Source organism: Propithecus coquereli, unplaced genomic scaffold, assembly GCF_000956105.1.
Source record: "Propithecus coquereli isolate 6110/MARCELLA unplaced genomic scaffold, Pcoq_1.0 Scaffold19, whole genome shotgun sequence".
In the NCBI taxonomy this organism is placed as follows: domain Eukaryota; kingdom Metazoa; phylum Chordata; class Mammalia; order Primates; family Indriidae; genus Propithecus; species Propithecus coquereli.
This window is the reverse complement of record NW_012143856.1, coordinates 8,749,465-8,773,998: the sequence shown is the minus strand read 5'-3', so window position 1 is coordinate 8,773,998 and position 24,534 is coordinate 8,749,465. Positions and strand designations below refer to the sequence as shown.

Below are 24,534 nucleotides of genomic sequence, written 5' to 3'. Positions count from 1 at the left end.
GTGGCACATATATAAGGAAGTGTAAGAGGTTGCCCCTAGAACTAAGAAATATTCCTCTGAGGATTGAAATATTTCATAATTCATAATAATCAGATTATAAGATTAACTTTTGTCAGATGTAACCCATCCTAACAGATAGTTATAATCTGTAACTAAGAGATGATGAAGACTGGATCCCTAACCAGTTAACAATAAAAAAGTGGTAACCTACTCAATTGTGTAACTAAAAGGTAATCTCTCTCTCTCTCTCTCCCTCCTCCTCCCCTCCTCCACCCCTGCCCCTTCACAACCGGAGTCTGAAGCCAGGCCTGATTAGCAGAGGTCTCCATATAGGAGAGATCTCACTCTCTCAAGACACAGGAACCACAGAGCCTGTAGTTCTGGCTACTCAGGAGAAAAAAAAAAAAGATATGGGAACCCAGCAGATGAGCCAGCCCCTCTGAGGGAAGCTGGTCCATTGGGGCTGTGACAACATACCAGACTCAAAGGGGCAGGTCCTTCTCAGCTCCAGCAGACTGATGTCTTTTGGAGACTATGGACCAAGTATAGGCAGAGAATCCAGAAGTGACTGGGCAAACCGAAAACAAAACAAATTTGTAGACCACTAAGAACCTCTGGTATGAAGTTAATAATCAAGGCATTAGACACTAATAACCTGTTCCTGTATCAACCAGTGGGACCTATAGGTCACAGTGTGACATCTATCTATCCCATTTGTGTCACAAGGGAGGTGAGTTCCACTGTGGAACAGGCTCAGTGAATATTCCTTGGAGATTATCCAGTTTTCTTTGCTATAATTTTATGCTCACCAAACAAATTTCTGCTTACTAATTAATTTGGTTTTACAATGAATTTTATTTCTTTATTTTTATTTCAGAGTATTACATACATATGCTAGTAAAACTCGGTGGAAACCAAGCAGGTGGGAGGGGGGAGAAGGGAACAGGTAAATTCACACCTAATGGGTACAATGCATGCTATATTGGTGATGGGCACACTTACAACTTTGGCCCAAATGGTACAAAAAACTTTATAACTAGCAAGGGGGTGATCTAAACAAGAAGATATGACTATTTCAGTCTCTGGAAAGGGGTATTCCTGTATGTCAATAAATCAGCATTCTATTTTCTACTGAACTCTTAAGTGTGTTTAGCATTTGTCTACCTTATAGAGCTTGAACAGCTATGGGTAAGCTGACAAAACATGATTCTGGTGCTGAAAAGTTGAGTATGTGATCCTGATTAACAGTGACCTAAGTTTGTGTGCCCCCCACCTCCAGAAACCAACCAGTTGAACTTCTTTTTGTAAATGTGTCAGACACCATTTTGCTAGTGAGGTTAAATCCTTAGCCCTGTCATTGGTTCAGCTTTGTAATTTAAAACTCTTTTATCTTATCCTTTGATTTCAAGTCCCCAGATTTTTCTTTCTGTGTCCTTGCCCCCTCGAAACTCTCACCTGTCTAGCAATTAAGTGCTTTTTGGGTACCTACAGTCTTCTAAAGTTGTCTTTACTTTTCTGCTTTACCTCTTCACCTTTCTCTTGTTTTATTTTTTTCATTACTTTTTGTTCTTTTAATTGGGGAACCCACTTGCTTCCTTAACGATGTTATTAAGATCCTACATGTTATGGGTCCATTAGGACCGAAACATCCCTTCGGAGCAAAACTGACCACTAGCCATATGTGGTTACTTAAAGTTAGCAGAGATAAGTAGATGTTTCAATCCTTGTGAAATATGGCTGGTATGATGTGCTGTAGGTTTAAAATGCACATCAGATTTAGAAGACTTAATTGAAAAAGAATGTAAAATATGTCATTAATATATTTTTTACATTGATCATATGTTGAAATGACAATATTTTGGCTTAGTTATATTAGGTTAAATGTACTATTAAAATTAATTTCTTTTTTTTTAATGTGGCTACTATAATAGAAAATTTAAAAGTACATACTTGGCTAGCAATCTAATTCTATTGGTTAGTGCTGTTTGAGAGTCTTAATGTCTGTATTCCTTACATTTGTAGAAGTATAAATGCTATATTAAAGACCCAATTTGAGTGAAAAATCCCAAAATTAATCCTTCATTTCTCTTTTCTCTATCCTGATCCACCTTCCCAAGTCATTCCCATCTTTCCTTTTAAGAGGCTAAAAAAGAGGGGAAATTTTTCTTTTCTGATTCAGAGGTAGGCATAAGACAAATACATTTAAGTGTAATGGGGATATAAGAAAACTGGAAGTAAGCAAGACAGCCTGCAGACAATCTGTTAACAAAACACAGTAATATATACACCTGGACAAGCATCAATCCCATGAGGAAACCTAGCAACTTTAATTACTTCACCTACAGGCACTACACTGAGAATTATTTCTTTCCACTTGAGTGGAAGCATGCTGCTATGCCAGAGTGAGCTGTCAGGAGTTTTGCTTCTCTTATATCAGAACTGTCTTCTGAGGTTCACTTTTATATGTGTTATGTAAATGATAATTAATACATGTAGCACACTGACAACAATAATGAGCACAGGATTAGGAGTCAGAGAGATCTAGGTTTGAATTCTGGCTTTGTCATTTGCTAACTCAATGGGCTTGGGCTGGCAGCTTTGCCTCTGGAGCCCTACCTGCTAACGTGTAAAATAGGAAAAGTAGGACCACAGCTTCTGATGGGTTAACACCCTGCCTCTGCTCCTAGCCATTCTCCACTCTCATTTTTAAAATCTGCTCTGCTGCAAATATGACTGTATCTCTGTCTCTTGCCAAAGAAATTTTATTCCTCACCCTAAGCCTCCTGAAAAGAACTTTGAGGGGACCACTGAACTGTACATTTGTCCTTTGCAATTTTTGTGAACCTAAGGGACTGTTCTCTGATTCAGACTGGAGAACTTGCAAGGTGGAGAACTGTGGCTTGCAGAGTATATCCATGGTGGACAAGGAGAGACGGCTGGTTAGGAAATACCTGCACTAGAGTATGTACAGGCAAAGGACATCTGTGTATTTCCGGCAGACCAAATGTAGGGAGAGAAAGCCAGCAATGAGCTGTCTTTTTGGTTTTGTTTTTTGAGACAGTCTCACTTTTTACCCAAGCTTGAGTGCAGTGGCCCGATCATAGCTCACTGCAGTCTTGAACTCCTGGGCTCAAGTCATCCTTCTGCCTTAGCCTCTCAAAGTGCTGTGATTACAGACATGAACCACATTGTGCTCAGCCACCATGAGCTATCTACATTAAAGGGACTTTGCCCAAAAGTGCAAAATGGATACTAACTGTGAGGGACTCCTTGTAGAACACCAAGAACCAGGGCTTGCAGAGGGAACATAAACAGTTAAGGAGGTTCCTGGTGCTAAAGGATCTCTGAGGAACCCTTGGATGTGACCCAAGGGGTCAACTTTTAAACATCTGTCAACCCACAAAAACTGCAGTGAAGAGTTAGCTTTATACTTGGAGGATATAGCCCCATATATTAAAAGGGTTTATAAATCATCCTTTTCCAGCCGTATTTCAACCTTTTTCCCTGGATAGCTATACAAAACTTCCTTAGGAACCTGAACTCATCTCTTCATGTTAGGCTGACATTCTAGGCTAGTAGCTGTCTGGGGAACCTCTGGTCTTCTGAGTAATTCCTGTTCCATGCAAATTTTTCCCAGGTCCCGTGAGTCACTAGGTAAGATAAGATGCCCCTTAGTATCAAATGGGACTTACATTATTCGACAAGAATATGTGCCTATCTGCTATATTAATCAGCACCGTACGAAAAATTCAAGCATAGCATAGAACACAGTGGCTTATAGGTTAATTCCATCATGTTAAGCAGGCCTTAGTCAGTTTAAAGATTCATTCTGGAATGGAAGAAAGAAAGCAAGAAGGTAAGGTGGGGACTGGGGAATAAGACTATTCTGTGTGACATATTTGAATGCATGCCAATGAATAATGAGGTATTAAAAGAGGAGAATAAAAATTAAGTGCTATGGGCCAAAGGACCACCTTTCACTGGGGGAATTTGAAGTGGCCTTTCATACATGAGTTCAGACTCTAAGGACTGTCAGGAGGTGAGTATCAAAAGATGAAGGGCCTGGGAATTCCATATTTGGAAAGGAGTAGAGCTAGCTGGGGCAAGGGGTTAAGGAGAAAAAGTTGAATTCGAAAGTGGGAATGGATTGCGAAGGTCCCAAATGCCAGGGTGAGGGAGCTAATGCCCTTGGGAAGTCCATGTAGTAAAATAATGATTTTAAGGGAAACTTTTTAGGGTACTAAAGTTCTTACCCTTTGTTGAGTGTGTGTGTTGAGAGGGTTAAAGAATTCATGTCAGACTGTCTCAAGACAGGGAGTAAAGAAGGGAGAACAAGGAGAGGCTATTCCTTACCCTTTTTTCCAAACACCAGGGGCACAATATTGACACATTTTGATTTTAACATAAAAAATCCTTATGAGTAGATAATATTTTAAGTGCTTCCAAAGTGTTTCAGTTGGATGTGCTTGCCTGGGTACCCCAAGGGAAGATTTAGGTTACATTTCTCCCCCAGACTAGGGGTATTTGACTGAGTAGCAGTACAGGGTATTCCCAAAGTACCACTAATGATGCAGTCATCAATCCATCCACACATCACCCACCTAGCATCCATCCCATAGGCCAACATTTTTTTTGAATATTCATCGTGTGTTGGGTCTCATGCTGTGTATCTGAGTTGTAACAATGAAAAAAACTGTCCTTACTAGTGTGTGTCAGTGGGTTGGGGATGGAAGAGATAGATAAACAAAAGTAGTGAAACTTTGATCATTGTCACAGCTGGGAGATGAGTACGTTTTATCAGCTTTTTGGTATGTTTAACAATTTTCTTAATGAAGTTATATAATAAAAACTGCCCTTTCTCTTAAGCAAGAGAGGTAGATTTGATAGATGCCTATATCACAGGCAAGTCCAGCCACGAAGTTAAACCCAGGGTATTAACAGAAGAGAGTCCCTGGGGCAAGGTGGGGAATGCCTCCTGGCGGCAGTTAACTGTTCTCTAGGAGTACTTGTTCAGATTAAGGAAGCCCAAGATTACAAATCTGACTCGGCCTCTAGCTGGGTTTGGAGGTGCTCAGAGGTCAGGGTAAGGAGTGAGTAGCTAGCCTCTACCGCATTGCCATCGCCTTATCTACCTCCTTCCTTCCCCTTTGCTTTAAGTCAGCAAAGGTAAGTAGATACTCAGATTCAACCGTTTCCAGAGCACCTACTATGTATCGGGCGCTGTACAAAGGCTTCCAGTTAGATTCTGCCTGCACCATGTTACAGATGACCTCCGCGAGTCGGAGAAATTCCTTAAGCAGTGGGGAACGTGACACAATTAGGCAAGGGCAGGTTAGAAACCAAGTCCTTCCAACTCCAAGGACGGGGAGAATAGGTTCATCAGACAGTGGTAGGTTTAAATCCTGACTAGCTTCATGGCTTTGAACCAGTCACTGGACCTCCCTGAGCTGACTCAATTTCTCCAGCTATAAAAAGGGTACAGTAAAACCTTACAAGGTGGTTGTAAGGACCAGAGCTTCTGACTGTCAAGATCCTGGCGAGAAGCGAAGGCTCGGGAAATGGCAGCCATCATTCTTGGCCAAGTGCAGGCGCATTCTCCCGGTGCGCCTCCCGCGGGTCCCTCCGGACAGGCGGATCCCGCCTCCGTCGCTCTGGTCTCGCAGTGCTCCCGGCAGGTGGCCCAGCATCTCGGTGCCCACGCCCCAAAGCGAGCCCGGAGCGAGGGCGGGCTGGATGTCCAAGGGCTCCCCTGGAGGATCGCCCCCACCCATCCGCGCGCCCGGCGCAGGTAAGGTTTCCGGCCCAGGCCACCGGGACAGCGACCTCTGGGGAGGTCGAGACGAAGTGGGCAGCCTGGAGCCTGGAGGGGCTTCCTGAGGGCGCTCCCTCCCTCGCCTAAGTTCACCCCTGGGCCAACCTCGGTGCCGGGGCCCGCGGGCTGCGCGCTCTGCGGCTGCGAAAACCCGGAGAGGCGGATCGGAGCGCGCTCACCGCGCTCGCAGCCAACTCCTCCGCGGTCCGGCCGCCGAGCTGGGCATGCTCAGTGCGGCCGCCGCGCCGCCGTCCGCCAACTCCGGAGCTCGCGCTCCCGGGCCGTGGGGGAGAGAACGCCGGCTGCGAGCCGGCGTCGCTCGCCGCCCCCAGACAAGTGGCAAACTTCGCAGCGTCCCCAGAGCTCCTCCGGGCGAAGCAGATACATCGCTAATAAAATCAAATTCAGTTCCCCCATCCCAACCCCTATGATGGAGGCTGCGGCCGCCGGAGTGACCCCACCGCCGCCGGCCCTTGCCCGATAGCCGGGGACCAACAGGTAAACTGTTGGGGGTTGGGGGATGGAGGAGCTGTGGCCGGGGGAAGGGCGGCGGGCTGGAGGAGCCCGAGACACCCGCGGGTTGGCTGCCCCCGTCGGCGATCACGGCCATCCCTTCTCACCCCGCTTCCCCAGCCCCTGGAGGGGCTGCAAAGGGTTAAGTCGGCCCCGCGCCACCGTGAGCACGGCCCCCTCCAGCCTCCGCGACTGCCAGCAGCGCGCCTCGGCGCCTGCCTGGAGCCGCCGAGGGGACCCGAGCCGCGGATGCGCCACCAGAGCCTGGCGGGCGTCTAGGAGGAACCGGTCGCTTTCCACCGTCCGCATCCCTGCGTCTCCTATTCCCTCCAGGCCTCCCTCCCTCTGCACCCGCCGGGTCGGTGCCCAGGTGGCAGGGTCTGCAGGGCGCGTGGCGGCTGGGGAAGGGTCCCTGCCGAGGAAGAGGGGCGGGGGCGGGCCGCTTCGCAGCCTCTTCCTCCGGGAGGAGGGCCACCCTAGCCTTGGGCGAGCACTGAAGCCACCCGCCTAGGCGCCAAGAAAAGTTTTTTTCTCCTCCCTTGCCCCTCCCCCACCCCTATCCTGCCCCCAGCTGGGGTGGGTTTGGGTCCATTGGTGAAAAAAGTCACACGTTCCCATCAGCTGCTCCTCCCCCTGGGGACAGGGTGGGGGGGACAGGAGGCAGGCGCCGCGGAGGACCCTGGCAGACCTCCAGCCCCTCTGCCGCCGCCACCAGAGCGGTGCGTCCCGGGGCTCGAGCGCAGCCGTGTGCCCGCCGAAGGCTGCCCCCATCAGTGCGTGTCTGCGTGCCGGGCAGCAGCAGCAGCATCCAACCTGCTTTATTCCTGCCTGCAGCGCCACAGCGAGCGAGGAGGGGGAGAGAGGGAGTCTGTCTGCAAAGTGCTGCTCCCTGGTGCTCAGAGGCGGCTGCTCCAGCTCCAACTCTCATTCATTTCGCCGGTTAACATGAGAGATCATGGCCGCCTTCGGGCTTCTCAGCTATGAGCAGAGACCGCTGAAGCGCCCCCGGCTTGGGCCGCCCGACGTCTACCCACAGGACCCCAAGCAGAAGGAGGTAAGGGCGCCGGCGGCCTCCCCAGCAGCCGGGGCCACGCTCTGCAGCGCTGACCTGAGGCCAAGTTGGCCCAGCAGGCATCGCAGGCGCTGCGGGGGAAGGGTCGGGGAGGGGGATTGGAGGCGGGTGCCGGGCTGGGGGCTGGGGGACCACCCGGCGGCGGAGACCGAGCGGCTGTCAGTCCCAGCGCTCCACTGGGGCGCTCGCTCTCCGAGTGCCGGGTCGCTTTCGCGTTACCGGGCCTTGCACGGCGTTGCCGGGCGCTTCATGGGCTTCTTCCCTGCTGAAATCCTCCTGCCCGCTCTCCCCTGCTTCTGCCTGTTTTATTTTTCTCCTTGCCGCTTCGGTAAATCCTCGTAAACTTTTTGAAAAATGTTGGAATGCATGCAGTGCATCCGACACTGAGGTCTTGCGTTTTGCGCCAGCTCGCCAGGGACGGAGGTGGGGGGGAGGTGCTTTTCTCTTCAGATTATCCAGTTTGGAATCGAAGTCGTTTTTATCAAGGTGATAAATATTTAGCTCTCTGAATATACCCCTGTATCCTCTCTGCCCTTTAAAAATCAATATTAAAGAGAAACACTGATTTTCGTCCCTAGAGGCAATTGGCTTAATTGCTGGAGGCTGTTTTGTATATGCAAAAGCAGGCAAGTTGTCTTGGGAGGGAATAGGTCCCAAGATTGCTTATTTCTTTGAATGAAATTAATTGGAGAAACCTTGACTCTTGCACCAGGTACACTAGCTTCAATGGCCAGGGTAACCATGGCATTTTGTAGCTGTGTATGTGTTTGTCAGGAGTTAACAAGTAATTATGTAACAACTCTCCAGTTATAATCACCCTTGGCTACACAATTTGCCCAGGGACTTGCCTTTTTTTTTTTTTTTTAAGATCACCTGCTACCCAGCTGTGCTTTCTGAGTTTGCCAGCTGCAGCCCACCTATTCTCTGTTTTCTTCAGCTAAACACTAGCTGACCACATATCAGAACTTACCTTTCTGGAAATCTAAAAACCCTCTATTAAAAGTTTATAGGCCTACTGATAGCACAAAAAGAGCTTTGTTAAGGCAAGGAGAGATCCTTTTAAGACTTTCATTTTGATAAATGTGTTTGTTTCATTAATACAGTAAGAATACTTGTTCTGACTAAACTGTTTTGCTAATAAAGTGTCTGAAGAATAAGGAGCAGCAACTGCTCTTAGAGATTTAGCACGCTAGATGTGTTTGAGCATCAGTGGAGTAATTGATTGAAGCTGGGAAGGTTTTACAGGTGGTTTCCATCAGAGACTCATAGAAAGGTAGGAGTTTCGGATTTTGCAGGTTCTTCCCCACTCATTTCCCCACCCTGTTACCCAAACTCAGAATGAAGTCAACTCTTAAGGACTGGCTATAACAGAGATGCTAAGGATCAAGTGTAAAGAAAGTTAATAACTTAAAAATTACTGGCAGGAAATTCTTAAAGTTTTGGTAGGGACAGGGACATTCACCAAGGGACATAATCTTTATCATTTTGTAATTAATGTCTTGCCACAGCTCTTCAGAAGGCAGCATAATTGACACTCCTCGGTCATGGGATGGCAGCTTGGGTGTCACTTGGGCTTATTTAGCTCTTATTCCTCAGGTCAGTACACATTTCAGAATTGGGGTCTCTGTGATTCTGGAAAGAATAATTTTGGATTTCAGGGTCTTACAACATTTTATAGATTTCTAAAACAGAAAATGACCTTAGAGGCACCTTTTTCTAACTTCCTTTTCACAAAGTGAAACTGAGGCCCAGGAAAGCTTAACTGATGTGACCAAGGTATATGGTGAATAAGCAGAGGAGGTGGACCACCAAACCAATTGGTTTTATGTCAAAACCAATGCAGAGTTGAGGATGATTTATGTCAAATTATTATTATTATTTTTTTTGGAGACAGAGTCTCACTCTCTTGCCTGGGCTAGAGCGCCATGGTGTCAGCCTAGCTCACAGCAACCTCAAACTCCTGGGCTCAAATGATTCTCCTGCCTCAGCCTCCCGGATAGCTGGGACTACAGGCATGTGCCACCCTGCCCAGCTAATTTTTTCTATTTTTAATTGTTTGGCCAATTTCTTTCTATTTTTAGTAGAGGGGTGTCGCTCTTGCTCAGGCTGGTCTCGAACTCCTGAGCTCAAGCAATCCTCCCGCCTCGGCCTCCCAGAGTGTTAGGATTACAGGCGTGAGCCACCACACCTGGCCGTATGTCAAATTATGTTGTTCTGATGTTACTCCCTTTCCCCCAAGACAGCCAATGTTTTATCTCTCTTGAGCAGAGAGTCAGTTATGTGTGGCTGTAGCCAAATTTGGGTACAGCATGGAACAGGTGCTTGGCAGTTCTTGGGTGGTTGGTGAGCAGAATTTCCTAGGCTTTAGTTATTTATGTACTACCTCCCTAAAGATTTCTACCCTATCCCCGTACCACCTATGTATTCTAATATTTTCTTTAAACTAACTTTTAAGAAACTTTTTGTTTCCTAGACAGTAATACATGTGAAGTTGTGGATTTATTGCAATGTATATGTGTATATATACATTTTATTTCAACTGATGTATACATATTATTTTTATCTATTTGACATACATGCACACATATATAGATTATACATATGAAAATAAGACCATAACTATTAACACTTTAAAAAGTTCGTCTGTGAATTTTAAACTATTGTTGCGTTCCATTAGAGGTATGTGTTCCACATAGTGGGAAGTGCTGACTTAATGGAGGAAGTGTGGGCAGACCTGGATTTGGATTCTGGTTTCTGATCTTTGCAGTTGTGTGGACTTGGGCAAGTTGCATAGCTTCTCATTTGTAAATTAGTTTGATTGTGTACTTCAGAAAAAATATGCAAACCAACATTTGTGTGAGAAAAGTCCTGCTCCTAGTAAAAGTTATTCTTATCACTGTTGATGTAATTTTTATTGTTAACTAGTGGTAATAGAGGTCTGGAAAATGGCTCCCACCTTGCAAATTGGGTGGAACCCTTGAATGAAGACCCCCCACAGAGAAGTAGGGGAGGGGAAAACTGGAAGCTTTAACTGCTTGATGGATTGATTATATTTATTTGAGAGCTTGCTGGACATTAGCATCTCAGAGGACTTTATTATAATTCTTTGCCCTCTGGAAACAGACTGTTCTAAAGCCTTTAAAACATGAAATCAGAAAACTGACAGTCATCCTTGATTCTTCCCCCTCCCTTATACCCCATCCATCCATACATCCATGAGTGCATCTTGTTTGATTCAATTCCAAAATGTATTTCCAATCCATCCTTTGCTCCCCAGTTTCACCAATGTGCTAGGCTTCCTTTTGGACTTCAGACTGACTTTTCTCTGCCCCAGTGCTCTTGCATATGCTCATCTGTCTGCCTGGACACCCATCTGCCTACCCACCTGTCTGCTGCACCCTCTGCACTCTACTTGCTCTTGTCTCCTTAGCCTGTGGTTAGGAAGGTAGGCACTGAAGCCAGTCTGCTTGGGTTGGAATCCAGGCTCTCCTGTTTACATATTCCTTATTCTCCCCATGCCTCAGTTTCCTTCCTTGTAGAGTGGGGACAATACTACTACTTACCCTATAGGGCTGTTGGAAGATTACATGGATAATGTATGTAAAGCACCTAGAATAGAATCTGCCATAGATTCGGCCCCCAAATATTTGCTGTCATGAACTGCTGTCAGGCCTGTCTCTTCATCATTCAGGTCTCAGTCCAACAACCTCCTCAGGCCTTTCTGGTATATCAGGAATGAAATCTGTTTTAGGCATGGCTGAAGTACCTGGCAGCTAGTGCAGTTGGTTCCTAGAATATTGAGGGCACAAATATTTGTTGGAATGTATGAATAAAAATGGGATGAATGAATATAAAAGGGAAATTTGGTGACTGAGGTGTGTTGAGAAAAGTCTAGCTTAAAGTTGAAAGTATTGTTTGTGTTTGCCTTGGAGGCTACAAGGCTGGAAGTGAAATTAAACCCACAAGTAGGAAGGAAGAGGAGTTTTACTACGGGTTAAAAGAGGCTAAAACAATTGAATAGTAAATATATTCAGGAAGTCCAACTAGTTGGAAAAATGGATTGGGGCAGCAGTGAGATTTCTAGGCATCAGGAGCTGTAGAGCCCCACCAGCAGGGTCTGAGGGAAGAATGGCCTCATGTGCAGTGCAGGGACTGCCCAAGGATAAGTACAGCATGACCTGGAGTGTTGGTGGTGATGGTGGTGTCTGTATGTGGGTAACCCAGAGTAGTGGTTCTCCAGCTTCAGAGCACCTTTGGGTCACCTGGAGGGCTTGCTAAAAACAGATTGTTGGATCTCAGATTCAATAGGTTGAGGTGGGGCCCCAGAATTTGCATTCCTGGCAAGATCCCAGGTGACCTGATGCTGTTGGCCCTGGGTCCCACTTGAAAAACCCCAACCTAGATAGAAGGTGGCATCCTATTCTGCCGGGCCTAGAGAATCCTGCTTGACACACGTAGGGGTGGATTAGACTCCTCTGTTTGGCTGAAATTGCAGTAGTTTGGTTTAACAGCCAACCCAGCCATGATTTGGTGCACTTTTCCCGGAAGTTGTGCCCTTTCTTATCTCTAAACTAAGGAAATGGATCAGGAAGTCTCAGTCCCCCTCCAGTGCCTTTCCATTGGAATAAAATCTACTCTTTCCCTTATCAGTCTGGCCCTTGCTCACCTCTCCAGTGACGGCCTGCAGCCAGACAGCCTGGCTTTGAGTTCTGGCTCCCCCACTTCCTGCCTGTTTGACTCAGTTTCTTCACCTGTGGAATGAGATTCATATCTGTTCCAACTTCATGGGATTGCTGGGAAGAGAAAATAAGCTAATGTATGCAGAGTGCTTGGAATTGTGTTTGTCACACAGTTGGGACTCAGTGCAGGTCAGCTACTGTTAGCTGATCCCTTGTTAAAGAATTTTGGGCCCTCCCCTTGTACTTATAATAACATCCACAAGACCCTGCCCTCTGATAACTGGGCCTGGAGTCGCCCCTTCAAACTTACTCTCCCTTCAGGCTGTGCGATGGGATCACTGGCTGCCTCTCTTCCAACAGGCCCAGCGCCTTTGTGTCTAGGTTCCTGTTCCCTCTTACCCCCTGCAGTCACATTTCCTGTCATTTGGTTTTTAGCTCAGAGACTCCCCGGAAAGGGAAGCCTTCCTTGTAGGCCATCTTCCCTCATCCTTGCCGGTTCACTACCCTTTGCTAATATGTTTTGTAGTGCTTGCCATTGTCTGAAATGTGGTTTTTATTGCTTATTCTTCTCTGTGTGGCCTTTCTTCCACACTGGAATGTAAGCCTCATGGGAGCAGGGGCTTATGCCTGGGGTTCACAGCTGTGAACCGCCTAGTGCCTGGGATTAGACTAGGTGCTCAGTGAATGCTTCATGAAGAAATTAATAAGATGTAGAAAGAACTCTTAATAAGCAGTTGTGAGTATTTATAACATTCAACTGTCCCAATGCTTGTTTTATTTTGGTAAATCTGTTGGTTTTTTTGTTAGCATCTAAAACTCTTAACACACATAATGCCTGTTTTAGAGACAGCTGGGGAGGTGAAAGTTTGTTTCTCATAAGAGGGAGAATGTTGATAAAGTTTCCTGGGAAGAGAGGACTGGTTGACCAGTTTCCTGGGGGACCAAAAGCCTGAAAGGCTGGGGGACATTTGATTCTGAAAGCTGTCCACCTGAGACCAATTGGCTGGCCCCAGGGCCCTTCTATAGTCCTCCCTGAATTCCATTGTTCAGGGCCGGATGGACATTTACGTTTAACTCTTGCCTCAGGTGAAAGGAATCCTGTAGGAAGCACTAGGGGGAGGTCCTGCTGCTTCCAGCTGCTCACAGCAGTGTTGCCACCTAAACTTTGTGGCCAGGGAGGAGGAACTCATCTGGTTTTCTTTTTTCAGCGTCTGCCAACACCGGCAGAATCTTCAAAGATGCTTGCTTGTTAACAATGTCGTTATAGTGCCCCACCTCCACCTCAGCCCTGCTGAGTCAATTTCTGGGAAGAAAGCTCAGAAATTTGCATTTTAAACAAGTTTTCTAGGTGATTCCTAAACACACTAAACTTGAGAACTTTCACTTTAGTTTGCTTTCCTTATCTGTATAGAACATTGTAAACCAGGCTCCCCTTTACTATTTGACGTGTTTAGAATCTTTTAGATTCTGTTCAAAGTATTAGACCTTTCGGTACCAAATAGTGCAGATGAGTTTAGCTCCTTTTCCCCTTGAAATTCTAGTCTAATAACCATGGTTCCCAGCATAGGCTTGTTTTCTGTCGGCCATACATGGTTTATGTGGTTTATAGCAGAGTAGATGGAAGTCTGTGCCTTGGTTATAAAGTATCCACGGCTCCCTCCTGTATGCACTTGGCTAAACTGGGACTTACGGGAACAAGTAGGTCTTGCTTTGTCCCACAAAGCTGTTTTTTTTTTTCAAAACAGCATTTTGCTATGTTACACCGGCTGGACTCCTGGGCTGAAGCGATCTTCCCGCCTCAGCCTCCAAAGTAGCTGGAACTACAGGCGCGCTCCACAGTATCCAGCAGAAGCTATTCTTTGAGCTTGTCGGAGCTGTGAGATTTCATCTGACTGTGGGCCTAAGTTCTCAACTGGGCTCTTTGGACTCATAGGGCTGTTAATTAGGGGTGCAGCTACTGTCCTTTAGCCTGTTAGATGTTTCCCTTACGCTGGCACCTGAGGAAATGAAATGTGATCCTTTAGGAAGTCGGAAGATCACAAAGCGAGGTCTGGAAGGCAAACTGTATTGGGTGAGCACTAGGTAGGAGAGGATGAGCCAAGTCCAAGGATGTTAGTTGAACCAGTTAGCAGTGCCACCTGCGGGTATGTGCACATGCGTGTGCGCACCAGTGTGTCAAAACAAAGCAGAAGTAAAAGCATGGAGTAAGTGGAACTTGGGAACTCCAAGAGTGTGATGTATTTCTTCTGAAGCTCTCCTTTACTTTAATGAGGTTCTGAGCCCCAGTCTCAAGACTAGGCAGGAATTGGAAAAGGTAGAGGGATCCACAAGAAGAGTGAACTTGATGAAAGGTGTTAAAACCTCAAGTCTCTGAGCATTGAAGAAAGGAGGTGATTGACTTAGTTTGGAGAAAAGCTGACCTTAGGATCTGTGTGGGGAAAGCCAGGTGGAGGGAAGAAATCCAAGGGAAATGCAGAGGGGGAGCTATCTACCTCCTGTACATTCCTCGCTGAGAAGTGTGGAAACAGTTGGACTTTTTTTTTTTTATCCCCAACACTTGGACTTTTAATAGTCTTTAGGTAATTTCTAAAACTAAGTGTGGTTACAAGGGAGTTCATGATACTATTCTCTTTATCTATGTCTTAGAAATTGTATATAGTAAGGAAAAATGTCAGTAAGTTATAAAATAGCATGATTTCTACTTAAAATATCTATCTACATAATCTGGAAGGATGATCACTCACATGCAAACTATTATCATTTCTGGTATGGGATTAGGGATGATTTTAATTTTCTTTGTATTAGTCTGTATTTCAAGCTATAAACACCTAATGATTTTTGTCATTGGAGGACATAACGTAAAGAGTAGTTATTACATGACTTTGATTAGGTTTACAGGGTCTTTGTTAGTTCCGAGTGAACCTAGAGCCCCTTTAGGTAATGCATAGGCAGAGGGATCTTGTAGAGTATAGATATAGGCACTTATGTATTAATACATGTGATGCCACCCAAAGTGTGCTGGAGTTGGGGTTAGGACCGTTATGTGAACATTCCAGCTCTGCCACTTACGCTGCGTGATTTTGGGCAGTTTGGTCATTTTTCTCACCTGTAAGCTGGAGAGGAGAGTAATACCTGATCATAAAGAGTGTTTTAAATATGGAAGAGCATTATAAACTTAAATTTTTATCAAACGTAACATATAAATTCAGTGATGTGCTGGAGCAGGCTTATACCAGATGATTGTTAAAATTTTAGGAATTTTGTGAGCTGGTTGATATCATGTTGGTAGCTTGAAATTGGCCTTAGTGGGAGTATTTATACCAAGGAAAAATTAGGGTTTCCTTCCTCCTTCCAACATTTACCAGCACACCATTGGATATAGTTGTATGTGGCAGACACTTTCTTGGCTACTTCATGGTCATTCTTATCCTGCTTTCCCCTTGCCTGCTTCCCACTAAAAACTTCTTTTAAAAAAAGCCAGATTCTAGCTGGGCAGGGTGGTATATGCCTGTAGTCCCAGCTGCTCAGGAGGCTGACGTGGGAGGATCACTAGAGCCCAAGAGTTTGAGACCAACCTGGGCAACATAGTGACACCCTGTCTCAAAAAAAAGAAAAAAAAGACAGATCCTCACTTTCCTAGTCTCCTTTCATTTTGGAGTAAGCATATAACTTAGTTCTGGCTAAAGAGATGTAATAAAAGTCTACTAAATGACTTCTGGAAAAGGGTTTTTTCCTGTCTGATAAAAGTAGAGGCATGGAGGAGAATGCCCTCTCTTAAAGCCCTGAAGTCTCCTTAGTTTTCTGTGTTTAGAAAGGAATAAAAGAGCATGGTAGCTGGAGCTGGGGCAACCATCTTGTGACCTTGAGGCGACAAGCCTATGGATGAAAAGCCGACAAGAGGAGTCAATTGAGTGCCTTTGTGAAATTTTTAAGCTGCTGACCTGACCTTGGGACCACCTCTTTTCTGGACTTCTTGTTAAGTAAACAATAGCCGTCCACATGGCTTAAGCCATTGTTGGACCAGTCGTCAATTTCTTATAGCCAAAGGCTTTCTAATGTTGTCATTATTTTCCATTTGTATTTTGGTACCCTTGAATAATCACAGCACGAGCCCCTTCTTTTTCAGAGAGTGCACATTCTAAGAACTCTCCTGCTCTCTGTCTTGATGAGGAATATAGGGCAAGAGACAAAGAACACCTGCATCTTGTTCACTAGGCAGTCAGAACATTCTGACCACTGCCCATCAGAAGCTTAGGGGGAACTGAACAGCGGGCCCCTTTATTTATTTCTGTTTCTGGCAGAAAGACTTTTGGTGGGGAGGGAGGGAGAACACTGTTCTGTTTCGCTTGGAGTGGGAGATTCTGTGAGTCTGCACTGTTTTGGGGGGAAGCCATACATGTTTAGAGGTAGAAGAGACTTTAATTGTTCTAACTCTCTCATTCAATACAAAAGGAAATTGAGTTCCAGACAGGTTAAAGTGAGTTGTCAAAGCAGATCTGGGCCAAGCACTTGTGTGCCCTGATTTGTTCTTGCAACTTTACTTGGCCTCCCCTTTGGTAAACACCCTCACGTTGCCCTGGCAATGAGAATCACTCTGCATTTTAGGGCATCCAGCGCCTCTATGAGAGCTGGGGACTGTTCAGCCCACAATTTGATCCTCTCAGAGCTCTCCAGATTTTGTGTGACGTTTCCTGGGCAGGGGGAAGAATACTCCGGAAGCTCACACACTTTTGTCTTTGTGTTTTTTGGTGGAAGATTCCCAGCCCTATCCCCAGCTTCTCGGGATAGCTCTCCCATTGGCATTTGTGGGCTGCATGTAGGCTGGCGATCATTTATATCGTTTTGTTTTCTTGGTTGAGATGCTCCCTTACTCACTGGGTAGCTCTTTTGAGAGAGACACATACAAACTGTACCAGTTGTTACATGGCATTCTATATAAATGGATCCTCCTTGGTTGAGCAGTGCTGTGGCCCTGTGAAGAAGAGGAAAATATTAGCCATTGGGTTTTATGTTCCATGTTTTGCAGGAAACATTACTATACCTATTACTATATCAAACATTCATGCCAAACAAATTCGGTCATTCCACCAATATTATTGAGCACTTTTTAGGCCCTTTGCTACCTATGGCTTCCTGAGGACAGGACCAAAGGCTTTTATTTCCTGTTATGTCTCTGGCTTCCAGTACAGTGCCCGGCTCACACCTAGTACTCAAAACTTTCTTTTGTGAATGAATATAAAAATCAACAGATGCTAGGAGCATTAGTTACAGTCCAAGGGCTCCAGTCTAGAGCAGTGGTTTTCAACTGTGGATGCTTTTTCTTTGTCTCTCTTTGGGACATTGGCAATATCCAGAGATATCTTGGGTTGTCATAACCGGGTGAGTGTGCAGCTACTTACATCTAGTGGGTAGAAGCCAGGGATGCCAGTAACGTTCTCCAACATACCCTACACCAGTGACTTCTCTGGCCCCTGATGTCAGTAGTTGCAAGGCTGAGAAACTGTGGCCTGGAGGGAGCGATGGTCCTGTCAATGAGGAATACACTGTTTCAGATATTCTTTGAGATGAATGTACAAAGTACTGTGGAAACAAGAAGGGGAGTGACCCATTTTTTGACAGGACCTAGCAGGAGGAGATTTTTGAATCTGGGACTTGGAGGATGTGTAGGAGTGGATGGGCCTGAGGATATGGAAGGAAAATTAATTCCAGGGAGAGGGAGCAGCCCTGGAATTAATGTGCCCAGGGTCACAGGACAGAAAGAGTGTAGTGTGGGCCTGAGGCGTGGTGTGGGGTGTGTGGGGGAAAGCTGGGGGCATGGAAAAGAAAGGTGGGATCAGGTCGTGGGGTCTTTGCCATGTGGAGGCGTGAGACACCTTTCAAGGGTGATAAGGGAGTGAGATTTAGGATGACTGAGGGTTGTCGATCGAGGGCACAGCATCTGTGAGGCTCACATTGAGGCAGAAAGATTGACTAGCTAGGTGGTCACTGACATTCAGGGCTGGAGGTGGGTAATTAGTTTCCTGTATCTGCCAGAACAAAGAACCACAAACTGCGTGGCTTAAAATAACAATTTATTCTTGCACAGTTCTGGAGGCCAGAAGTCTGAACTCAAGGTGTCAGCAGGGCCACTCTTCCTCCGAAGGCTTTCTAGGAGAATCCTTCCTTGCCTCTCCCAGCCTGTGGTGGCTGCAGGTGTTCCTGGCTTCTTTGGCTTGTGGCCACATCACTCTGGTGTTCACCTCCATCTCCACATGGTCTCCTTTGCGAAGGGGTCTGTTCTTGTCTGGGAGTCTCTTATAAGGATACTTGTTACTGGATTTAGGACCCACCTAGATAATCCATGATGATCTCATCCTTCATTACATCTGCAAAGACCCTGTATTTTAAATAAGGTCACATTCACAGGGTCCGGGATTTGATGTGGATATCGTTTGGGGGACTGTTTTTTGGCCTATGGGATTGGGAAACTTGGGAGGAAGGAGGAAGGGAGAATTTATGAGAAAGTTTGTTTGAATGGCAGAATTGACAAAGATGTGTGAGGCAAAAAGAGAGGGATGAGTACAAGCATATACCAACATTTTTAGCTTAATCCAGTGGTTCCCAAACTTTCTGCTCTTAGGACCCCTTTATAATCATTCAGGATCCCATAAAGCTTTTGTTTAGGTTACAGCTCTCGATATTTGCCGTTTTAGCAATTAAAACTGAGAAAGTTTAAAAATATACGTTCATTTAAAAATAATAGCCAATTTTATTTTAAAATGTGTTTTTTTGTGAAAAATAATTCTTTTTCCAAAACAAAATTGTGAAAAGAGTGGTATTTTATGTTTTTGCAAATCTCTTTAATGTTTGGATTTGATATCTAGTTCTGCATTTAATCTGTTGTGCTATGTTGTTTTGGCTGAGGAACGTGAAGAAAATCTGGCCTCTCACAGGTAAGTAGTTGAAAGGCTTTTGAGAACCCCAGAGGTCTTGGACTTGGAAAACCACTTGCTTAGACTGTGGGGTAGGTAGATCAGTGGTGGTCTATAAACTAACATGCCAGAGGCAATGAAAGGATCTAACTTTTTTCCAATGATGGGAGTTAGGCCACAGAGGGAAGGAGATATTCAGTTTATTCTGAATGTTTTCGATTTGAGAAGCCTCTGGGGAATCCGGGCAGAAATGTATAGTAGTGGAAGCTGGAAATCTGGATTTGGGTGTGATATGTTCATAGGTAATTGAAGTCATGGCGGTGATTACCCGTTGAGAATGTGTGCAGAGATGGAGGATCAGGCTGACCTGAGAAATGGAACTTCCTAGGGATGGACTTTCTGGACCATGTCAGGGGAACTCTGAGGACGGCAATTGATGAGGAGTATGGGTGCAGGTGATAAGTGGCCCAAAGGGACAGTTAACATTGGGAGATGCTCAAGCTATGTTTGTTTCCTCTTAGTTTTCCTAGATCTGCTGAGCAGTTTGTCTCCTCGGGACTTCTGCAAATGTGGTTCCTGCTGCCTGGTTGCCTTATTTTGTCACTGCAAAGTGATTTTTTACTCTTTAGCATTAAACAGACATTAAAAGTTTGTATTTGATTTATTATCCTCTGTCCCCCCAACCAATGTAAGTTCCATGAAACAGGGACCATGTCTCTTTTATCCCCACACTGATAACCAGAGAACAAGGAGAAAGTCTGGTATATGGTAGGAGTTCAGTAAATATTTGTGGGTTGGATCTGCTAACTGCACAGTCATTGAATATTAGCAAATGGTTGATAGAAACCTGCTAATTCAAGGCTGGGCATGGTGGCTCACACCTGTAATCCTAGCACTTTGGGAGGCTGAGGTGGGAGGATTGTTTGAGCCCAGGAGTTTGAGGTTGCAGTGAGCTGTGATGATGCCACTGCACTCTAGATCGGGTAATGTCTCAAAAAACAATTAAAAAAAAAAAGAAAAGAAAAGAAACCTGCTAAGTCGGCACCTGGTACTGGGCCTGGGAATGCTGGAAAGTGTCTTAACATGGTTCCTCCTTTTGAGGGACTTTGGCTGGAGTGATGACATTGTTGTGCACAGGACAGTAAAGTCATTAAAAGGTCATTGTGGCAGTGGGAACAAATGAGGGAGGGGTCCATTCTCCTGGAGGGTTAGAAAAGTTTCCAGAAAGGTGTGAGCAGTTTCCAGGTGGCAAGGCAGAGTGGGGAAGGCCTTCTGGGCAGAGGGTCTGAGCACAGAGGTGGGAAATTGGATGTCATCTTGAGAGGAACTGCCAATAGTTCAATAAGGCAAGAGCATATGGAATCTACAAACTTGAACATTTCTATAGATTTGGGATGGTTCAGAGAGAGGAAGGGATTAAAACCGCTGGAGGGAGAAGGGATGTCAGCTGGAGCAAGGCTGAATTGGTCCTGGGGCAGGGGATTGAGGACCAAGGGGGAGAGAGAACTTCGACCTGGTTACACATCCCCTCCTCTGAGAAACGAGGGGAGGCAGAGTTTACACAGGGCTCCCCGCTTACCTTCACTTTTCTACAGCCGTTTCCAGAGACAGTTTGAATGTGCCCAGCTTTTCCTCAGCCTTCAACCTACATACAGCGTCCATAGCTCAGCCATGCAAATGCCACCTTGTTGTCAATTAACATTTGGTAGAATTTGCTACTTTCCTTTACTAGCCATTTCATTCATGGATTAATCTAATGAGGTTCTTGAGATTAGCACCATTTAAGGCAACAGCAGGAGTGAAGAACTAAATAAAAATGTGTTTTGTCTTAAGTGTTACTGGACTTTTTTTTGCTAAGATGCTAGTTTACTTAAAGGTTTGGAGCATCTATCAAAACTATGTCCAAGGCAGTGCTAAATAATTTATCTTTCTCCTGGGTTCTGCAAGGAAGGTTAATATTGACATTGCTTAGGTTTTTTTTTTTTTTTAAATAAAGCTCTACACAGTGCTATGTTAGTAGACAGTATGGAAAATATTTTTGGGGTCAGAGTTGTTTTTACTCTTTGGTCAGTTTCAGACTAAATGTCAACTCCTTCTTGAAAAAGATTCTTTATGAATTGGAGACACTACATTTCTACTACTCACTTGAATCTGCTTTTAAGTTATTATTAAATAATCAAGATGTTTTTGAAATTATATTTTCATTTACTTAGTACTTGATACATGCCTCCCACTAGGCATGTGCTAGGTGATACGGGGGTGTAGAAAAGAAATAGAGGCCTGCTATCTGTCCCTTCTAGAAATATGCTTCTCAAAATAACCATGGTCAAGGACCAGTTTTTAAAAAAATTGATTTTCAATCTGTTGCAGACTAATATAAATACATGACTAAAATGAATTACTAGAAAAATGCTGCTTGAACGCAGTGACAATGTCCAGTGCCGTAAAAGTTTCCAAACACTCTGTTTTTGCACGTTTCTGGTTGAGGACCAGTCGTGGTCTCACACCACTCTGAGTAGCACTGCTCTGGAGGTTAACGTCCAGTTCACCGACCCACATAAAACAATTTTCAAAATGACTAGTGTTTTATTTATTTTAAAATTGCATAAGATATACACTCAGTGCAGTGTATAAAGTGCCCGGTTACATTATAATAGTCATTATTTATGTGTTGGTTATTCTGAGTGCTTTACATGTTTGCTTTTATGCCAGCCTCACAACACAACACCGCTGAAGTGGGTATTATCTCTTGTCGACAGATGAAGAAACTGAGGCACGGAGAGGTATTTTACTTGTACTTAACCACGGTCATGTAGTGGCCTGACGATGGAGTTGGATTTCTTGAGCCTGTGCTGTAACCTTTGTCTATATATAGTGAGGCTGAAAATGCTGCCTTAATTCAGAAAGGAGAGGGTTGGATACTTGGAAGTTTCACTGGAGGGTCTGAGGGGCAGGGGCTGAATGGGTGGAGACATATTGCTCCCCCCGCAAAAGATCTGGGGGCGAGGGGCGATGCCTCGGCAGATCAGACTTGGTGGCCCATCTGTTGGGGCCCCCGGCAGCTTGGGCTGTGGGGGGCGGTGGTGAGCTCACATGATTCTGCTGTCAGATTTATCTCACTAGCTCATGCCTAATAAATCCAGTGGGGGAGAGAGTGGAGTTGGGGAGGCTGCGAGGGAGGCGGCTCTAGTAACCAAAGCATGAAGTAAAAAGAGCCCTGCTGATCAGGGCTTTAAATAGGACTGGAGAAGAATTGGCAGTTGGTGACACATTGGTCAAAGGAAATGAAGAAGAAAGAAGAGTGGAAGATGCTCTTATTTCTTGGGTTCAGCCAGGATAGTAGGTCCTGTTGGTTGAGGACCTCAGAGTGACACGTTTTTGTGCTCAGCCTTTGGTGATGTGACAGGCATTTGAATTACTTGGTTGCTGAATTGGAATGAATATTCAGACTCCCACCCGTCCTCTGACTTCAGACAGGCATTAACTGGTTTACTTGAAGGTCTTAGTACTGAAAGAGCTGATGTAGCTTTGGTTTATGCTGCTCGGCCAATCCTTTCAATCTTGATTCAATACCTGTTACCTCCTTGTGGGCTGCTCTGGTGGTAGTTAATCGCCAGATTTGCTTAGAAAGTTTGCTAAGCTTGGTTGAAGAGGTGGGAATGAGCAAGCCTCCCGAAAATAAAAAGGGTGGAGGCTGAGAGATGCTAACAGAGGGTAACTGTTCTGACTAGTTTTTTCTGAGGTTGACTAGGGGAAATTTGTTTCCTTGACTGAAAATTATAGATTTAACCTTTCTGTTTCTGAGCAATTGATCTATTAATAAAAGAAGTGAACAAAATCGCCACTACCAACAGCAAAAAAAAAAAAGAAAAAAAGAAATTTCCATTCTCCTTTCCCTCTTTCCCAAGCAAGAAGGATGTTCTGTAGTTTTACTTGATTTTTCCTACACCTATTTTATCTGTCATCCAACAAGTTTTTTTTTTTTTAAATTTTGTAATACATTTGGTGGAAATCATTTTTTGGTCTCCCACAACATGGCTTCCTGCAGGTGTGTGCTGAGTGCGGGATCAGGGGATGCAGTTGAGGTGGAGTAGAAGGATAAATGAAAAGAGCCTCATGATGGGGGTAAATGTAAGTCAATTCACTGGACTTCAGAGGACAGAAACCGTAGCTTGTGCTCGCGTTCTCTGCCCTCAGATCACCCAGCACACTAGCACGTTAAGTACTAAGTAAAAAATGATTTAAGGGAAAGATTTAATTAGATAACATTGCAATGCAAGAATTGTATGATTTACCTTAGCAATAAAGGATCTAAAGAGAAAACTGTCTTTTGAGGCTGCCTTAAATATAATTCTGGGCAGAATAAACAAGCAGATACCTTAAGCCTTCTTTCTTGCTTTATGAATATGCAAATCTAAAAGTTCAAGTATTTTTCTCCTGCAGTTTTCTTGGGTTTTTTTCTGAGAGCCACATCCAGGTGTTTGATATCAGAGGATGACATGCATTTGAATGTGATTTGAATATGAATTAATTAATGGGATACAATTATTTAGATAAGAGTGGAGTAAATGCTAAGTATATTTAGATATAATTGGAATCAAAGGCTCTCCCACTTTTAAATGGGGGAGGAGGAACTGCCTGTCTCAGTAGGACATTTCTGGGCAGGATGAGGGAGGTTGTCATGGGAAATTGGCACCTCTGAGAGCTGAGTATCCAACATGTCACACATGTTGGACATTTCCATCTAGTTTATTGAGGTTTTTGAGTGCCCGGTCATGTGCACAGTTGGACTACGTGTGCTGGCCATACAAAAGATTGTAATTACGATGATGAAGATCCCATTTTTTAAAGTTCTTCGTGTGTGCCAGTTACTGTGCTGATTGTGTCCCACGATTTTCACTTATTCTTTACAGTAGGCATGTGAGGTAGGTGGGGTATCTCCATTTCACAGAAGAGGACGGGAGCCAGGATTCCAGTGTGGGTTTGTGGCAGTCACGCTGTGCTCTCTTTGAAGATCTCCCTGTCTTGAAGAACACATTGACCTATTTTGGGCCTGATTTCTCACATGGCCACCTAACCATTCATTCCACTTGTACCCACCTCTCAGCCTCAGTTTCTCACCCTGTAAAATGGGACACATCTGCCCAAGCCATTTGGCTACTATAAGGATGGGCGTGAATGTGCTGTTTAAATGCTGAGAGTGGTGGTGTTATTACCATGGTTTTTTTTGCCTGCTCTAAGCACAGATGTGAAGATAGCACATGCCGTTTTATGTTGAGCTCATGTCCTTTTGGTTTCGCCAGTCCCCACAGTTAGTGATTGATGGCCTGCAGGTTGGTTTGGATGCAGTGAATATTAATAGCAATGTAGGTGATGGTGGATGTGAAGAACTGAGTGTCAGATGTGGTTTCTATGCAAATGTGGCCCTGGCGTTAGAGGTGCTGATGGATTGGGCAAAGGACAAGGCTACCTTTTAGGGGAGTCTTGCCTTCCCTCAGCCAGTCTGGTCTCCACCTATGGCCTTCTCAGGAGGCTACTATTAGTGCT

General features: G+C 45.0%; 1 protein-coding gene across 1 annotated transcript in view; it reads left to right on the top strand.

Annotated features, from left to right (window-relative positions):
* Positions 1-7,159: 7,159 nt before the first annotated feature.
* Positions 7,160-24,534, top strand: part of MED12L (mediator complex subunit 12-like) — a 317,020-nt gene continuing 299,645 nt past the window's right edge. The window contains exon 1 of the mRNA XM_012642930.1: positions 7,160-7,379. Within this exon, the coding sequence (XP_012498384.1) occupies positions 7,281-7,379 (99 nt within the window). The 5' untranslated portion in view covers positions 7,160-7,280. The remainder of the gene's footprint in view (positions 7,380-24,534) is intronic.